A 20,475-nucleotide genomic window follows, 5' to 3' on the forward strand; every position below is an offset into this window, starting at 1 on the left:
ACTAGGTACTTAATGTAGAATCTTTCCGGCACAGAAAGAGAATAAAAACTATTAATTTGTAATGGTCGACGTCGAGACTGCCAACTGGGTTTGTACAATTGTGCCTCAAAACTTTTCTTCCAAATACAAAACTGTATTCGCCAGCGTTAGACTGGTTTGTGACGTAGGATCGTTTCGGTGCCGAACCCAGAGCTGGGAGAGCGGCAGGCAAGCTCCGCCACACACCTCAGAGGGGTGTCGACGCTGGTGTCAGGGTCCCCGCGGGCCGGCCAGTTCCGGAGGCGTCTGAAGGGCGCCCGCCGCGCCCACGAGGGCCACTTGCCGTGCGTTCGGCATTCCTCGCGCGTATTTATAGCGCTTCATCTGGGCTAAGGTTTGGCCAGCCGCGGCCGCGGCGGCGGCGACTTCAGTCGAGTGAGTCGCGGCGCGGAGCGCGCGCGAGTGTGCGGCGTCGTGTGATGAGGCGCAGCTGACATGGCGCACCAGTTCCGCAGGAGGGACCCCTACAAGCCCTTCGGCAGGCCCAGGAAGGTAAATGCGTACGTGCCCTCGCCGGCGCGCCCTTCCCACGCCTCACGTCGCTACCTCTCCTCACACGGCGAAGTAAAAGTACTAGGAGGTGGCTTGTGCGTGTGAAACCGTAACAGATGTCCAGTCCCTCGAGATCCTAGGGCACCTGCGTTGGCGTCTGTAGGAAGCACACACATTATTCCGATTCAGTTGTAACTGAAGTGTTCTTGACATGATTTCGTCGAAATGTCCAGACAGTATTTTCATCTTATTCAATTACTCGGAAGTGTTACAGTTGTATGGAGAGTATGAACAGTGTTTCACGTCATTTACCAGGTTCAGTGTAACGTATTGCATAGTCTTCAATTTATAAGAATTTTATGAAGTTTAGTGCATTCAGATTTTACGGAATTTTAAATTCAGCATGTGAACCATTCAATTGCTTTGTTCAATCAACTGGATACACACTTCGCAATTGTCAAACAGGCTAATGACAAAAGTGAGACAGCTTGTGTCGCAGTATAGCGAATATTTGACCACAGTCCTCCCGATGACACAATAAATACAGCGTTCCTGACATGCCTGAAGGCAGATTAGTAATTAATACTTTGTGTTGTTGCTATGTATTCTGATGAGCTACAGTTACGTAGAAAATCAGAAAAATATTTTAGCGGAATTACTTGATCTAACGTTGTGTGTTCTATGGTGTAGGCTTAGAAATTTCAGAAGTACACGAGATTCCAAATAGGTTAAAAAGTTCAGCATTGCAAAGAAGTTTTCATGTCGTCAGGCAAGCTTTAGTTAATTGTAACGATTATTGACATGAAGCTAGATCTGTTTTGTAAAGAGTGAGTCAAGGGTGCAGCATTGTTCACTTTGTCGTGTGCTTGCTTTAGTGTATGAGAAACGGTCAATGCGACAGAAAAAAGACAGAGCAGGATCTATATTTCAAAGTTATGCAGCACTGTCAGAGGCGAACAGAAAAGGGAAGATGCATAGTCTAACCCAAGTTAATGATAGGTACAGTGGTCACGTGAAACACGGACAGTGCTGAAAGCAATGACGTAAAATAGTTGTGCATACCTTCATAAGAAATGCGCATTGTTAGCCACATGTATTCGTGAAATTGCACACCTGTCACAGATTTTGTATTTGCTACACCTTCTATGACAATTCTAACAATTTTAGATGCCTAACAAAATGAAACAGACTAATAATAACAATAGCAATAATAATAATTTCACAACATTTTCAAAGCTGAATGTTCTCTCAAACCACATAATATATTACTACAGTGTCAGCTTAATTCAGTCCGTATTCATGCAGTTACTCAATGTTCGCATTTTTTAAATATATGTAATGTAATTATAAATAATAGCGTGGAAGTCTTGTATTTTAGTGTACAATGAATATTTTGTTATAAAATATGAATCTTTAATAGGAAGCATACTGTCGTAGAAGCTCCCTTTTCCTTTTTCTAGCATGTAAGGCAGCTCAAATAAAATGACAATGAACATGGCAGCACGTGCTTTCTCCAGCAACATCATTTGACCTATGCGTTGTATATCACAGTTGTCATTCACTGCACGCGACATACATGAAGAAATACTGTATGGTTATTCAATGTTTCAGCCTTATTTGTGTCGACAAGAGCTATTTGATTGTTATGCTGATATTTATATCTATCTCTGGCTCACAAGTTTCTCATCACTTTGCACCTTAAAACAACAAATCTTAAAAAAAAAATCGTTCAGTTGTGTTATCGTTGTCTTACTTACGGAATAGTCGCGGTCAGAATCACATGTAAGCGTAGCTGCAGCCGCTAAGTTGAACGCTAATGGAGCTTGTCACACGAAGCGATTATGCTGCTAACAGGCTTCCACACTCGGCGCGTTCTGCAAGGATGCCTATGCAGCAGGGGTAATCCGTGTACTGAATTGTAAGAACGTAGGCACACATTTATTCTATACTTTACTATAATACCGGTCTTCCATTCCACCACTCAGTACGTCAGTGGCAGAATATGAAGCATTATGGTTTCAGTCGCAGGTTTTTTCATTTCGTATTTCTTTCAGCTCATCCTGTACTCTGCTGCAGCTGTATGGTCCAAATTTCATCGAGCTTTGTTGCTTGGGAGTGACGCATCATGCGAAAGTGTACGGTGGTATTTACATTTCTGATTACCAGCCACATGAAACTGATTCTTGCCCAGAGACTTGCGACTATGGTATTAGTGCGTGAATATCCTATTTGATTACTTAAATGAATGCGTGGTGTCTGTTTTTTCGGACATGTCCGAAAGAACAAGCGCCACGCAGAATCCGCTGCTGTGATACACCAGACAGCAGTGATCGTCTCGCTTTCCTTTCCTTTCGTTTCTCCCCACTTTCAATTTACGCGCTAATTGATTCCTATGGGAACGATTATTACTCTTGTTATCGACAATAACAGTGACTTGATAAAACTTAATATAATTTGTAATCGCTCAGAAGCTATTCATTTTGTTGCACAGTACATGATAAACACACTTATTTCTTTTTCTCCGTAACCATTTGTAAAGACACAATGTGTACATAGTAACGACGACTTCAAATCGACACCGATTCGCTAGGCGGAACTTGTAACCTGTGTTGATACTTATGAGTATATTTTGAGAAAGATGGTGATACTGTGATTCTTTTCGCTGCTTTTGCACTTGAGGGTCCATACGAGAACGAGTACAACTACCTGTACATCATTTTTGTTACATTTAAATAATTTGGCAAAGTGAAATTTATGTTATTTGATCTCGGGAAGAGCATGTGGGAACTGCCTTAAGTAAACACTTGGGTTCATAATTTCGTCTTTCCCTTGTGGGAATCGAGCACCGTCACGACACGTGTAAGGCAATGAAAGAAACTGTGTTCTGTTAGTAAATGTCAGTTTGACATCGTCACATAATTCGTGTTTAAGAGTTTGAGGAGAAGCTATTCTTTCGATAAGGTGTTAATTGCATTAGCATTGCTGTTTAGTGCGGAGTATGCCATTTTTCGTTCAAATGTGTGTAAAATCTTATAGGACTTAACTTCTAAGGTCATCAGTCCCTTACACACTACTTAACCTAAATTATCCTAAGGACAAACACACACACCCATGCCCGAGGGAGGACTCGAACCTCAGCCGGGAGTATGCCCTTGTTCTGGTTTCGTTGCTGTTGTTACACCATGTTGACGTTAAAGTCAACTGTTTTTATACTGTAATAGAGTAAACGAGACAAAATGTTAGTCACCGTCTAGAAGACACCACGCTAATATGGTGTAGCACGGCCTTTAGCCTTGATAATGGCAACAATTCGGCGGGGAATAGTGTTCAGAAATTTTTTAGGGATGCCATCCCAGGTACCATGAGATGCGAAAAGTCATGTAATAATGATATGCAAGTATGCAGATGACAGTATTACCGCGTAGACGATGTACGAGATGTCAGTGCATTGGTGTAGCTGCCATTTGTACTCGGTGATTCGTGTGAAAAGGTTTCCTACGTGATTTGCCGCTCGACGGGAATTAACAGACTTTAAACGCGGAATGGTAGTTGGAGGTAGACGCATGGCATATTCCATTTCGAAAATTGAAGAGTGTGCCGAGAATACAAATTTCGAGCATTACCTCTCACCTCGGACAACGCAGTGGCCGACGGCCGTCACTTAATGACCGAGAGCAGCAGCGTCTGCGTAGAATTGTCAGTTCTACCAGACTGGCAAAACTGCCTGGAAACAACGGCAGAAATCAATGCGGGACGTACCACTGACGTACCTATTAGGACAGTGCTGTGAAATTTGGCGTTAATGGGCCGGGCCGGCAGACGACCGACGCGAGTGGCTTTGGACAGCACAACATCGCCTGCATCACCTCTGCTGGGCTCGTGAACATACCGACTGGATCCTAGACGACTGGAAAGCCGTGGTCTAGTCAGATGAAACCCGATTTCAGCTGATAGGAGCTGACGGCAGGGTCCGAGTGTGGCGACCCCACCAGGCCATGGGCTCAAGTTGTGAACAAGCCACTGTGCATCCCGGTGCTGGCTCCATAATAGTGTGGGCTGTGATTACACGAAATTGACTGGGACCTCCGGTCCAACTGAAACGATCGTTGACTGGATGGCTATGTTCGGCTACTTGGAGAGCATTTGCAGCCGTTCAAGTACTTCAGGCTCCCAGACAACGATGTTACCAAGTCACTTTTGTTTAGGACTTGCTTGAAGAACATTCTGGACAATTCGGGTGAATGATTTGGTCACCGAGATCAGTCGACATGAATCCTGTCGAACATTTATGGAACATAATCGAGGGGTAGGTTCGTGCACAAAATCGTGCAGCGGCAACACTTCCGCAAAGACAGAAGCAACATGGCTGAATATTTCTGCAGGGGCTTGCAACGATTTGTTGAGTCCATGCTACGTCGAGCTACTGCGCTCTGCCAGGCAAAAGGAGCTCCTACTCGATATTAGGAAGTACCTCATGATTTTTGTCACTTCAATGTTGTGTGGTCCAATGCAGTGCAGTGCAGTGCAGAAGGTAACTAAAAGATATACAAAGAGACGAACGGAAATGACACTTTTATTCAAAGACAATAATGAAACTGAAGTTACCACGATTCATGCTGATACCCTGCGCATTACAAACGGCGCCACATGCTACTTAATAGGGTAACGGAAATGAGCGTTTGGTGTCATTGGCCAGGAGGGCTCTTATGGGGCAGGTCCGGCCGCCTCGGTGAAGGTCTTATTACATTCGACGCCACATTGGGCGACCTGCGCGCCGGATGGGGATGAAATGATGATGAAGATATCACAACACGCAGTCCCTGAGCTGAGAAAATCTCCGACCCAATCGGGAATCGAACCCGGGTCCGTAGGACGGCAATCCGTTACGCTGACCACTTTTTTTTTTCGGGCATGTGCTCTACCAACCTTTTTTTTTTTTTTTTTTTTTTTTACAATGAAAATTTGTGCCGGACCGGGACTCGAACGCGGAATTCCCGCTTATCGCGAGCGATCGCCTACCATTTTTTTTTACAAGGGGTTTTTATTTATTTATTTAGTCATTTTATATGAAGGAAGGTAGGAGACAGAGAAACCTTTATTATTCATAAAATAAAGATAGTACGTCCTGACTCATGATAACTGTCCTGGAAGGAACCTCGCTGCCGTCCTACCATGCAGCATGAAATAACAACAAAATCAAAGTGGAGCCACCTCCGGCACCCTAAAGAAAAGTACTTATGGATATGAAAACAAAATTTGAAGTACATCCATTAGCTAACTGTTCAAGCGTGAGTTTTTCGTAGGTCGCATACTCGCATAGTGTTCTTAGTCGATCACATTACTTGGTCGGTTTCACAACGAAAGCACCGCCGCAGCCCGCATCTCGTGGTCGTGCGGTAGCGTTCTCGCTTCCCACGCCCGGGTTCCCGGGTTCGATTCCCGGCGGGGTCAGGGATTTTCTCTGCCTCGTGATGGCTGGGTGTTGTGTGCTGTCCTTAGGTTAGTTAGGTTTAAGTAGTTCTAAGTTCTAGGGGACTGATGACCATAGCTGTTAAGTCCCATAGTGCTCAGAGCCATTTGAACCAAGCACCGCCGCTCATCTTTGCGCACCCGGCACACCCCAAGTATATGACGGGTCCGCAAAAACCGTTACCAGGAAATTGGCATACCAATCCTTGTACTTTTGTAGCCGTAATAGTTTTGTGTGTCCATGTCGCAAGTATTGCCAGTAATCCAGGACGTTCAGTAAGTTCGTACGTGTGTCTCTATAGATGTAATGGACCGTCATACCTGTGATCCACGCCACTGCGTTCGTCTTATGACGCGGAAAATACGTTTCCTCTGGAAAATACTATGTCAGAACAGACTCCTGTATAGATAGTGCGCCGCATGAACGCTATTATCTTTCTTGCGAGAGTCCAGACAGCCAATGCCTCGCCGCAGACCAGCCGATGGTCGTCCGTATCCAGCACGCCGCATTGCTGACACAAGGACGAATCCGCCAAATGTATTGCGTACTTTTTATCATTTGTAGGGTATTTTCGGTTGACGACAATGTACCATGTTGACCTGACTGATGTAGGTAGGTGGGGGTGGTGGACCGTGCGCCACACCACGTGCCAATTAACAGCTGGATGTTTGCGTTCCACCCTATTCCGGGCGATCTGTCGAAGAAGCAGATGGTACAAGTCCTTCGATGTCGACTGTCGGGTCGTCGGTAAACGCTCTCGAACGTAACTCTGTTCCACGATGAACGTGCGCACATACGTTAAAGGGGGTGATATATGGCCGACACTGACTGGAGGAAGATGCGATGTGGGTACGAGTTCTTCGATGATCGTCCCGGTAAGCGAGTGATTCCTGTTGCGTCACCGTTTGAGCATAGTATTAATATACATGGCACGCGCCTTCTCGTTCCACTCGGCTATCGGGGCGGACACTTAATAGGGTGTATGCTTACCACGGACGGCAATGCATGCTTCGCAATGTGCTTCAGTGCTGACCAGGAGTAGCTGTGGTAGGGCGGTCCATTCGTCTACCAGCACGGCCGCCAGCTCTTGGACGGTCGTTGGTACGTGTAGGCGTGAGACAGCACGTGTCCCCAACGCATCCCGCATGTGCTCGGTGAGATATAAGTCGACGGAATGGGCGGGCCATTCCATTCGCCGAACATCATCTCGTTCCACGGGCTCCTCTATCTGCGCAGTTCGATGCGGTGGCGGATTGCCATCCATAAAATAGAAGTCAGAATCAAATACAGCCCTGAAAAGAAGCACATACGGAAGTAGTGCAGTGTTGACTGCTCAGTGTACCGTGTTGAAAGATTTGGAGGTGAGTACGGCCATGAAACATTATGCCTCCCATATACCAACACCTGGACCACCAAAACTATCATGTTCGACAATGTTTCTTGGTGCATTACGTATTTCAAGTCTCGGCATATGTGGGCACGTCCAGCATTGTCGAACACGTTCGTCCTGGCTGTCCATGTTTTACAGTGTGGGGAGGCGTAATGCTGCAAGGCCGTATTGTCCTCTGTATTATTGAACAAGGTACACTCACCGGTCAACGTCGTTGTGAGACAGCTCTTCTTCCACATGTGCGTCTGCTCAGGGTGCATTTGGTCCTGACTTCATCTTTATGGATGACTATGCGCGACCGCGTAGAACAGCGCAGGTTGAGAAGTTGTCATAACGAGAGGGTAACTAATACTAGTGCCGAACGAATAGTTTTCCTGGTGGCTAGGCTGACTGGTGCCTGCTCCGATGACCTTCCATTGCTAGCCGTTGCGGTGAAGATAGCAATGGAAAACAGTACAGTATTAGTGTCGAGTCAACTTCTACTGGGGTTGTTCAACTGACTGAGGAGAGTACCACAGCAATCGACGCTGAAGTATAGTCAAAAAGAGCAATCACAAACTTGTGTGCGAGAAATTATTTTCCGTATCTTCATATTTGAGACATTGTGTTAAATAAGTAAATGAGCAACGCTTCATAATGACGTGGTACTGAATAATGAAATGATACGAGATGTGAAATAACGACTCGAACGAAGACGAAATCTGTAACATTTTCGCAACCCTAGCTATTATTATAATTCATTAATAAAAACACATATCAATCCTTGCTATACATATTATTCGCTGAGTCCTTCTATACTACTCTCTACATTTATACAAGTCGCCACGCTGTACACATCGAATGAAGTATCACTCACTGCTCTGACCCACTCCCCCCCCCCCCCCCCCCATCTCCCTTGTTGATGTTAGAACTTCTCACGTATCTGCTTCTCTTAAAACTGTCTATCTCAAGCCCAATAAAGGAACTATGTTTAAGGCGCAGAAATTTTACGACTTACGACTAGCAGGCCTATAAATTTGTTTACGTAACGTCTATGTTTGATCATATCAATAAAGAAGATAGAGCCGGCCGGAATGGCCGAGCGGTTAAAGGCGCTATAGTCTGGAACCGCACGACCGCTACGGTCGCAGGTTCGAATGCTGCCTCGGGCATGGATGTGTGTGATGTTCTGAGGTTAGTTAGGTTTAAGTAGTTCTAAGTTCTAGGGGACTTATGACCACAGCAGTTGAGTCCCATAGTGCTCAGAGCCATTTGAGCCAAAGAAGATAGAGAGGAATCCTGAAATTAGGATGTAAGAGCAGAATTAAACCACTTTTTTTCATGTTGCCTTAAGTCATTGCCTGTCGCAACTTTTCCAACTACATATCAAATATCGGGGGCAAACGTATAGCTGAAATTTGTGATGATTGTATGCATGCTTGTGATGTGTAGTATCTTGTTGTGTTGTTTGTGGCTATGAGTTAAAAGAGAAAAGATGAATGCAGTGCAGAAAAATAAATTACTCCTCTCAAATAATACCAAGAGGCTCGGTAAGTTTAACATCTCCATATGATGAACAAATTGCCATTAAAAATGTCACCATCCTCGTTTGGTTATAGCGGTCGTGCCACGTTTGCCATAATTTCCAAAGATATTGTCAAAGCATACTTTAGTGTTGTATACACGAGATTTCCAGCCCTTTCTCCACTCACTACAACACCGATCGCTTATACGTACAGAGTCAAGTCGAAATTGACCGACAAAATTTCGGATGCTATTCTTGGACCTTGTGTGGGACCTGTGGTCTGCTGTGCAGAGTAATAATGTAATAGTGACTTACTATGTTTGTTACTCCCGTTACCTTTCTGTGAAAATACCTTCACAGCATTGCAATACGCAGTCATCAACACGAAACGTAGAACACTGCCACAAGCCTCACAATCAGACGCAAAACTGGAGCCACGTGGTTGCCGCCTTGTGTCTCTCTTTCATTGCGTTCAGTAAGTCCACATACGAGGGGTATGTTGGCCAATGCTCATAAATATACAAATCCGTACTTCTGTGTATTACGCTTACCGTACAATTAAGAGTGTCTGGAAAACAATGGAGCAAAACTGAATGCACGCTTCATGACGAAAAATAAATTGGGCATTACTATCGTCAACAGCAAGTTCGGTGAGTGAATGGGGCAAGTTTGTTTAGTGAAAAAACGCTAGGCGCATACCATTAACATCTACGCTGTTGTTCACGTATTGTCAGTGCAGTACAGATACAAAGATAAATTTGGGTAAGAAATACAACGAATTGGAATTACTCTGTAACGAGCTACCGAAGAGCGCGTGTCCCAAAACACTCAGAAATACCTGAACAACCTCCGAAATTTTGTCAGTTGACTTCACTTTCACCTTTTGTTTTTTCTGCTGTTTCAGACTTATTATTCCAGCTGCCTTTCCAGACAAATCGCTTTGCCGCAACTGATTCTCGTTGCTCCCTGTTTGTCGGGCCTGATGTACCGTCAACTGTAAACTACTAAACCTGCTAGTGGCTGCACCAAATGTGATGAGGATGCTGCTGTATTTCTTACGATCCGCAGCTCGTGGTCGTGCGGTAGCGTTCTCGCTTCCCACGCCCGGGTTCCCGGGTTCGATTCCCGGCGGGGTCAGGGATTTACTCTGCCTCGTGATGACTGGGTGTTGTGTGATGTCCTTAGATTAGTTAGGTTTAAGTAGTTCTAAGTTCTAGGGGACTGATGACCATAGATGTTAAGTCCCATAGTGCTCAGAGCCATTTGAACCATTTTTTTTAAATTTCTTATGGGTACGCGTGACCAGTGTACACTGCGTTGTACGCCGATATATTCGCATATTTTTGTTCTTGTGAAAGTAACGCAACACACAAGCAGCATTCGACAACAAACGGGACAACAGATGTGTGGGAGTTCCTGCTGGGAACTTTGCAGTGCGAGTTTGTCTCAAATGTCTGCCTTATACATGGTGATTTTTCCCACCGTGTAAAAGCTCGAGGGACTGACCGATGAGAGGATACAGAAGAAACAAGGTCTAATGAAATTATGTCCAGAAGTGCATCGTTCCCGTGCTAGAGACCATTTATTCAATCGTACATTGTTACAGAGACTGTCCGCAGCTCGTGGTCGTGCGGTAGCGTTCTCGCTTCCCACGCCCGGGTTCCCGGGTTCGATTCCCGGCGGGGTCAGGGATTTTCTCTGCCTCGTGATGACTGGGTGTTGTGTGATGTCCTTAGGTTAGTCAGGTTTAAGTAGTTCTAAGTTCTAGGGGACTGATGACCATAGATGTTAAGTCCCATAGCGCTCAGAGCCATTTGTTACAGAGACTGCAGTCTAATACGCGCTGTGCGTGCAACCACGGTTAAAGTATGTGTTGAAAATGGTTTCCATGTGTTTCAACGCATGCGTGTAAGTGCCGTAGTACAGGGTGTTTAAAAAATGACCGGTATATTTGAAACGGCAATAAAAACCAAACGAGCAGCGATAGAAATACACCGTTTGTTGCAATATGCTTGGGACAACAGTACATTTTCAGGCTGACAAACTTTCGAAATTACAGTAGTTACAATTTTCAACAAGACATGGCGCTGCGGTCTGGGAAACTCTATAGTACGATATTTTCCACATATCCAGCAAGCGTAGCAATAATATGGCGTAGTCTCTGAATGAAATTACCCGAAACCTTTGACAACGTGTCTGGCGGAATGGCTTCACATGCAGATGAGATGTACTGCTTCAGCTGTTCAATTGTTTCTGGATTCTGGCGGTACACCTGGTCTTTCAAGTGTCCCCACAGAAAGAGGTCACAGGGGTTCATGTCTGGCGAATAGGGAGGCCAATCCACGCCGCCTCCTGTATGTTTCGGATAGCCCAAAGCAATCACACGATCATCGAAATATTCATTCAGGAAATTAAAGACGTCGGCCGTGCGATGTGGCCGGGCACCATCTTGCATAAACCACGAGGTGTTCGCAGTGTCGTCTAAGGCAGTTTGTACCGCCACAAATTCACGAAGAATGTCCAGATAGCGTGATGCAGTAATCGTTTCGGATCTGAAAAATGGGCCAATGATTCCTTTGGAAGAAATGGCGGCCCAGACCAGTACTTTTTGAGGATGCAGGGACGATGGCACTGCAACATGGGGCTTTTCGGTTCCCCATATGCGCCAGTTCTGTTTATTGACGAAGCCGTCCAGGTAAAAATAAGCTTCGTCAGTAAACCAAATGCTGCCCACATGCATATCGCCGTCATCAATCCTGTGCACTATATCGTTAGCGAATGTCTCTCGTGCAGCAATGGTAGTGGCGCTGAGGGGTTGCCGTGTTTGAATTTTGTACGGATAGAGGTGTAAACTCTGGCGCATGAGACGATACGTGGACGTTGGCGTCATTTGGACCGCAGCTGCAACACGGCGAACGGAAACCCGAGGCCGCTGTCGGATCACCTGCTGCACTAGCTGCGCGTTGCCCTCTGCGGTTGCCGTACGCGGTCGCCCTACCTTTCCAGCACGTTCATCCGTCACATTCCCAGTCTGTTGAAATTTTTCAAACAGATCCTTTATTGTATCGCTTTTCGGTCCTTTGGTTACATTAAACCTCCGTTGAAAACTTCGTCTTGTTGCAACAACACTGTGTTCTAGGCGGTGGAATTCCAACACAAGAAAAATCCTCTGTTCTAAGGAATAAACCATGTTGTCCACAGCACACTTGCACGTTGTGAACAGCACACGCTTACAGCAGAAAGACGAAGTACAGAATGACGCACCCACAGACTGCGTTGTCTTCTGTATCTTTCACATCACTTGCAGCGCCATCTGTTGTTGAAAATTGTAACTACTGTAATTTCGAAAGTTTATCCGCCTGAAAATGTACTGTTGTCCCAAGCATATTGCAACAAACGGTGTATTTCTATCGCTGCTCGTTTAGTTTTTATTGCCGTTTCAAATATACCGGTCATTTTTGAAACACCCTGTATGTTCTATCTCACACATCCACATCGGCCAGGCTGCATCCGAACAGTGTCAAAGGTAGCACGAATACGCTCCTGCAGTGTCTGCACATTTGGAACGGGCTCTGCATACAAGATAGCTTTGATACGGCCCCGTCACCAGAAAACGCACGGGTTGAGATCTGGTGAACGAGCAGGCCATACAACTGGACCCCTTCGTTCGATCCACCGACCAGGGAAGACACGATGGAGACGCGTCCGGACGTTAACGGCGAAGTGGGCTGGAGCAACCTCACGTAGCAGCCACATAACCCTTCGAATCATCAGTTGCACTTCATCCAGCAGGGGAACCAAAGTCACCCGCAAGAAACGCCGGTAGTTCCGGCCCCTTAGGCGACGGGGAAGGGAAGGGAAGGGAGACTGGTCCCAAAATACGAGCGCCGATTATCCTGGCTCAAACATTCTGGCTGCACCGGTGCTGATGATTCTGTGTCACCATACCGAGGGAACGGATGGGTGTAATGAAAGTTGAAGATACCACTCCGCGTAAAGGTGGCCACATCTGCCAATAGGGTGGGTGACACAAATCCCGGAATCGTGGTTGCCAGTGAAAAAACTGCTCCCAATGTGGAAAGTCTGTCACTAGTAAGACCTGCACATGCTGTAAGTGATAAGAGTAGTCACAATTGTCATGGAGAGTGTTCCACACCGTCGTCTGGCTTTCCCTGTCCTGGCTCGTCAACAGCCTGGTACCGACACAGAGGTCGCCTTTTACAGTGTTAATCTCATTTCCCTCCGAGTCTGGTGTCCGAGCATTACGGGTGCGTCCTTCATGATTTCCTGCTTCCTGAAACGGCCCCGTCTCAGACAAACAGCGAAACACTGTTTCAAACATTGAATGCTACGGTTGTTGTCGGCGGGGACAGGTCTCCTGATACAAACTTGCAACCCGCCGCCTTTCCGTAAGTAAACACCATATCGGCGAGCTCTCGATTCGAGTACGGAACCATTGTGTACAACGCTGTATCACATCCCCTACAGTGTGAGTCAGCAAGAGAAGTGAATCGGCCACAACATTACCAGTGACTGTAGCAGGAGAGGGCGCTAGGACATAAGGTATGGGGAACAGTACCACCGTCTAGGAGGAAATCATGCACACTGTAACTGTAGCTGCATGGTACAGCGCGGATTAGACCGCAGGCTGTGTAACGGTGCATGACTGGATAAATTGTCTACAGTATGGAAACCGTGCGTGTCCGGACATAAGTTCATTAGATTTTCTTTTCTTTCGTGTCCTCTCATCGGTCAGTCCTAAAGTTTCTACACTGTGGGAAAAAATCACTCTGTATACGTCTCTTTGGAGCATCTGATACAGCCTACAGTGACTACGAACTCGCCTTAGCTTCGTAATTTGCACCAGGAAGCGACGACGCTGAAGTAACGTCGGCCGCTCTGCCCGCAGACCGGGAGTGACGCGAGCGCGCCTGTCCCGCGAGGGTTACGCACCGTGTCGATACGCGTCGCACGCAACGCTCGCTTCAGCACGCAGTGTTGCGTGCGCTGCCGCTGCTCTCCACTCAGCTGTGACATCTTTCTTTCTTTTTGTTCCTCCTCGCAGTGTTCGCTTCTCGCGTGTCCTGGCGTTACAACGTTTGAAGTGCAGTGGAAGATGAGGTACTGTCTAACAGCAACGTGTCTCACATAACGCCATCACGTGAGTTATCCAATAATAATAATTTCGCGTAGCTCAATATTGGCCCGTTACAGATATTGCTGATGTATTTTCGGCTTTACAGACAGTCAAAAGAGGATCGTAAAACAGTCACCAACATGTTTTCGTTACCTTATTAACTACTGGGATAAAAAAGTAATTTAGTTGTAGCTACTCACGACAAGATTAACTGTGTAAATTAATTGTTTTATAGACTCCTCAAGGAATAACCAAGAAAAAATTACGTTTAAAACCGCGATTTTGCTGTTATTTAGGTGGCTAGTTGGATTACTACAAACGTGGCAGTTTACTCATAACTGTGCAGTGCTTCTCTGAGATTTGTCAGCAGTTATTTTCATTATGTTGGGTTCCAAAGCGGGCAAGAATTTTCTAAAAAGTTAACACTGTGGGTGCACCAACGACGCAAACAATTTTTCGAAACAAAAAACATAAACTAGGGCCTGCTTCAGCTTGTAAGTCATGTAGTAATCGCATGTCGGTGCGCATTAACATCATTTCAGCAAATGGGAGCTGATACGTGAGTTCCTCATTTATTTTATTTTCCATTTCATTTATAACACACCAGCTGAGTACCCGGCGCTGCCCAGGTAGTTATTTATTCCAATCTTCTGTTACTCCATCTCCTCCTCCTCCACACTCTGTCCATATCCTCCTGCCTTTTTTACTGTCCATCTTCCCCTCCCCCTAGCTCTGTCTTTCTGCTCCTCCCCCTCTCTTTGTCCATCTTCTCCAGCATCTCTCTCCGTTCATCTCAACCTCTTCCTTTTCTCTATCGATTTCCTCCTCCCCTCTCTCAGTCCACCTTCTCCTCCTCCCTATCTCTATCCATCTCGTCCTTCGCCCTCTTTGTCCATCTCCTACTTCCCGCCGTCAGTCACCAATATATCACCTCCACTACAATAGCATGCTGGTGGTTCTTACCCACATAGTATTTCTTTACAGACAGTAAGTAATATGTACACAAAGTTTTCTTGTAATCGGTCAAGGTTTTTAACGGGAGCTTTTTCCCCGCGGCTTTGCCACAGTACGCACATGTCACATATATTTAACATATGTCACACGTATGTGTGCATATATTTCACGTATATCAGCAGCGAATTTCGCCCAGCAGTTTCGATTTCACGCAGCTCAGTATTTGTGATGTCATATCTCCTGAACAATGCAGGTACATTCAGTGCTATTTTTGAATACTGTCTGCAAATTCGTTTGCTCATAGGGTTGGTAGTAAAAACGTAATAAACTAAAACTTCATGTACGATGTGGCAGTTTTTCATGTCTCCCATTGTTATTACGTTATATCTTCTGAAGTGTGTGTTGCACAATGATTAATATTGTACGTAGGTACATTTAGCGGCGTATGTGGATACTGTCTACAAAATGTGTTACGAACAGAATTAGTAACAGAGAATAAATAAATTTAACGCCATGCATGATGTGGCAGTTTTTGAAACATCTCATTGTTTATGACGTCATATCTCATGAAGTATGTGTCGTACAAAGACATAATTTTGCAGGTACATTCAGTGGTACACGTGAATAGTGTATGAAAAATGTGCCGTGAACATTTAGCAGTAAATAACTAACGAACTAAAGTTTCATGACTGATGTTGCAGTTTTACTGTATAAACAGCGAAAATGTAGTAAGCGATAAAGTTTTTTCCTTTCATCATTTTGTGGTGGTTATCAGCGAGAAAGAGTTTCGCAAAGGCTTGAAATTATGTGTAAAGTTTGTTGAAAGTCATTCTTAAATAGTGGATGAACAAAGTCTAGGAAATCTCGCATAGTTAGCTACACTTGTTTTTAACCGCCATCCCTGCCCCTGTGATAGGTATGTGGTTCCTACCACCACAGCGATTCTTTCCAGAGGCTAAGTGATATGTGTACCAAGTTTGGTTGAAACTGGTCCAGTGGTTTAGGTGGAGATGTGCAACATACATACATTTGTACATCCATTTTTACAATATATGTGGATACAGATGGAAATGTAATAAACTGTCAATGTGGACATTAGTTCATGATGAACACCTCCGCTTATATGCTGAAGTGACTTTTGATGCATACTGTGTCAATGCGCATCTATATGCAAGTAACAGTTGACAATGGCTTAAAGGATGAAAATGCCCTGCAGAGGATGTTAATACACTTTTTAATTTCCAATAAAATGTGCTCCTCTTCCCTCTGAACAGCCGCTATTGTTTACATATGGTGAGTCACGAAGATATGCAAATATTTTAATATGTTGCTCTACAACTAAAACTAAAGTAAAAATTTCATATAAACATAGGTCCGCAAATTTTTAGTTACGGAGTTATGGCTAATAAAAGATTTTGCCTTAAATTTAGCAACTTCGCTAATATGAAGCCATCGCAAAACTGTACGAGGTTAAAGTAAAGCACGATTTCCATTTATTTTGTTGTTATTGATCTGGTAACTCTAGTAAAACATGTCCCAGTCGTGCAACTGCAGTAGTTTTCCAGGACGTCCAGAGAAGCAAAGAAGTAATTTCGTAACATTTTTAATTTATTAACTACTTGGCCCAATTTGTCTTTTAAATCACAGGCAAGAGCACGAAGTTTTCAACAGAAGTTGTAGAGAATTTAATTTTGGAAAAGTGATGGTAATAACGTTAACCGAAACTGCATGAATGTGTCAGATAAGCTGTTTTTATTAATACCATAGAACACGTGATTTCATGTTAAACCGGAAAAAACAGAGCTCAATGATAAGAAAGGTGTACAGTGTACATACAATATCACAATACATTCACAATTAATGTACAAAAATGTCTCCACCGAGTTCAATGCATTTATCTTCACGTTTATGAACAGATTTTGTTGCTCGTTTCAATTTCACAGAGTTGTTCTTAGTTTCGTCTATTGCATTCATAATGTGAGCAAGTAATGTCTCACGTATACTGACTTTCTCCTCATAAACTATGCCTTTTATCCGTCCCCATACACAAAAGTCCATTGGTGTTAAATCGGGCGATCTGGGTGACCACAGACGTGTAGCACCACGATCAATCCATTTCTGGGGAAAATGTTTAAATGTGTAGTAACGGCGTTGGTGAACAATACAGAAAACGAACTCTTTTTCAAGGTTAGGAAACGACTGATACAACTCACCAACGGTTGCCAACGATGACATAAACGTTTGTACATTCTTAATGGAAAGTAAACAATTTTACTTATACAGTGATCTTTGCTTCTCTGGATTTTCTGGAAAACTACTGCAGATACCCGTCTGGGACACGTTTTATTAGATTCACCAGACCAACAACAACAAATTAAATGGAAATCATGCTTTACTTTAATCTCATACGGTTTTGCGATGGATTCGTATTAGCGAAGTTGCTAAATTTCAGGCAAAATCTTTTATTAGCCGTAACTCCGTAACTAAAAATTTGCGGACCTATGTTTATATGAACTCTTTCCTTTAGTTTGACTTGCGGGATAACATATTAAAATATTTGCATGTCTTCGTGAATCACCCTGTATATATGGTTTAGTGTATAACATCGGAAGCTCCGTGAGGCTGTTCAAAGATGATACATTTGTCTACAAGAAGGCAGCAACGGCAGAAAACAGAAGAGAATAGTTGGAAGACTTGGAAAGGATTGATGTTTGGTGCAGGGACTGACAACTGGCCCTAAACATGAATAAATGTTAAGGCATTTCGCGTAAATAAAGGAATAAGAATGGCTCTGAGCACTATGGGACTTAACATCTGAGGTCATCAGTCCCCTAGAACTTAGAACTACTTAAACCTAACTAACCTAAGGACATCACACACATCCATGCACGAGGCAGGATTAGAACCTGCGACCGTAGCAGTCGTTTGGCCACTGCGGCCGGCAAATAAAGGAATAAATTCACTAATTTATGATCACACTACTGGATACAAATCATTGTCAATAGTAATTACTGCAAAATGACTAGGAGAAACCGTCCGGGGTGTCCTAAAGTGGAATGACCACATAAAACAAAGAGTAGGAAAAGCAGATGTTTCACTGGAAGAATCACAAGGAAATCACCGACGAAAGAAGTGGCTTACAAAAAGTTATTCGAGAGATTGCTGAATATTGCTCATAAATCTGTGACCCTTAACAGGTCGAATTAATAGAAGAAATAGAGAACATCTAACGAAGAGCGGAGCGTATCGTTGCAAGAGCGTTTAGTAGGCGCGAAAGCGTTACGGAGAAGCTCAACAGATTCCAGTGGCAAACGCTATAAGAGGCGTTGTGCGTCACGGGAGAGGTTTACTCTCGGAATTCCTAGAGAGTAGGTTGCGGGAGGAGTCGGAAGGCTTATAACTTCCTCCCACATTCGTATCGCGGAAAGACCACAGCGAGGAAAACAAAAAAATTAGGTTTGCCTATAGCCATTCGCCATGCGGCTTCGCGAATTTGGAAGAATGGAAGAGAGATTGGTGTCAGCGGCTTGCGGAGTATAGATGCAGAACAATCACGCAGAAGTTTCAGCTTCGTTTGTCGTTCAAATGTTGTAATCGACTCTTCAAATATGAAAATAGGTTTAGCGGAACAGACACAAACAAAAATTCATTTGCTTTAAAGAACAATTTTCTTAGCCAAGATTATGTTCAAAATTGTTTTTTATTTACCGATCTCGGCCGGTAAGACTGGCATCTTCATATCTTTAAATACTTTTTTGGTTGTACATCATGTCCATTGTGCGTCCATCACGCACACCATGTTAACATTTTAGTGGAGAATATATATACAAATTTCACACAGGTTTGCCGAGAATAAAATAACAAACTGGTTTGTCACAAGTAATATTATCCACATCTCAAATGCACCTTGTGCAACATTGAATATCTACGATATGCCAATGTTTACATTTACATGACGAGCGAAGCACAACTTGGAAACTTCTCACTCGAAATTCATAGTGCAACTGTGGAGTGCAGATCCTGCATGTACAGATTCAGAAACACCTGTACGGAATATGGAATATATTCTGCACTAAAACGTTGACATCGCATGCGTTATGAACGTACAACAGAACATGGCGTGCAACCACAGACGTTCTTAAAAATCTCAAGACGACAGTCATAGTTGTCGAAACCGGCCAATAAAAAACAATTTTGGACGCGATCTTGGCTATTAAAAATTTTATTTAATGCACGTATAGATCACTCCTTCTAGCCTCTCATTATGAGAAACTTTAATTAATTTCTTTGTCTACATAATTCCGTACACGTTTTTCTGAAGACTTCATCTGTCATGTACAACGACTTTTCAATGAGAATACAGACATTAATCTGTTTTTCCAGAAATTGTTCCAATCTGTCCCACACTTGATTTACATGTGTAAACTGTCAAAGAGTTGTATAGTTCCCTATTTCTCTCCTTATGCTAAATTTAGATTTTGCTTTAGCACTTGCTTATAAAATTTAGTCGTGTGAACCCAAACTCAGAATTTTATTTACTCTCTCTTGTAAAATGAATACGTCCGTGCTCACGTTATACTTGGCAAACCGTTGTGCAGTTAATGGCAGAGGGTTCATTTACACATTACACCGCAAACCACTGTGCAGTACATGGCTGAAGGTATCTCGTACCAGTATTAGTGGCCCTTTGTCCCTCTGCGTTGTCAAGTGGAGCCCAGCAAAAACAGATGAACTCTGTGGCACGGTACGCTCCCTAGTCCCTGTTACCTTATTCTAATGATCACTGCACAGGTATACGAAGAAGGCAGCAGAATTTTAGCACTGTCTTCCTCGAAGACTTGCTCTATAAATTTACCCAGGATTTTGCTTTGAGAATAGCATCTCCTTCCTTCCAGACACGTCCATTTAAAGTCCCTGAGCATCTCCAACAACTCTTCCGTGCGGGCTATACCGACTGGATACGGGACGGAGCTTTTGCTCTGTTTCTTGTAACCTCATCTTTGATGGGGCATTAAATCCGTCTCTCCTTACCTTTCCTGTGAGGATTGTAAGCATATGTTACAACTCTACCCATCGCTTCCGTAGGGATCGTGAGGACGAGATCAGATTAATTTCAGCGCATACAGAGGCACTTAAACAGTCATTATTTTGGCGCTGCATACGTGAATGCAAAAGGAAGAAGCCGTAATATCAGGTGTGGTGAGAAGTACTCTTTGCCATGCACTTCAGTGTTTTGCAGAGTATGTGTGTGGATGTAGACACATCAGTCTTCTGATTGGTTTGATGCGACCCACTACGACTTCCTTCCTTTGAATATATAATGCATTAACCAGGCTGTGTCGCGGTAAAGGTGCGCTTTCATTTAACCTTACCATTGAGCTGTTCTTGTGGGAACGAACTCTGGTACACGGCTCGTAAAAGAAGACCTACGCTCACGAAGAAGACGAAACTAATTGAACTAATGAAATCTACAGGAAGTGAACCTTTGT

At 44.0% G+C, this 20,475-nt stretch overlaps 1 protein-coding gene across 2 annotated transcripts in view; it reads left to right on the forward strand.

Moving 5' to 3' along the window:
* Positions 1-397: 397 nt before the first annotated feature.
* LOC126088523 (voltage-dependent L-type calcium channel subunit beta-1) overlaps positions 398-20,475 on the forward strand; it is a 757,906-nt gene continuing 737,828 nt past the window's right edge. The window contains exon 1 of one of the 2 annotated variants that reach the window (XM_049906678.1): positions 398-531. In XM_049906678.1, the coding sequence (XP_049762635.1) occupies positions 475-531 (57 nt within the window). In that variant the 5' untranslated portion in view covers positions 398-474. The remainder of the gene's footprint in view (positions 532-20,475) is intronic. The other variant, XM_049906683.1, reaches the window with a different exon arrangement.

This window comes from Schistocerca cancellata, chromosome 6, assembly GCF_023864275.1.
Source record: "Schistocerca cancellata isolate TAMUIC-IGC-003103 chromosome 6, iqSchCanc2.1, whole genome shotgun sequence".
Taxonomy (NCBI): Eukaryota; Metazoa; Arthropoda; class Insecta; order Orthoptera; family Acrididae; genus Schistocerca; species Schistocerca cancellata.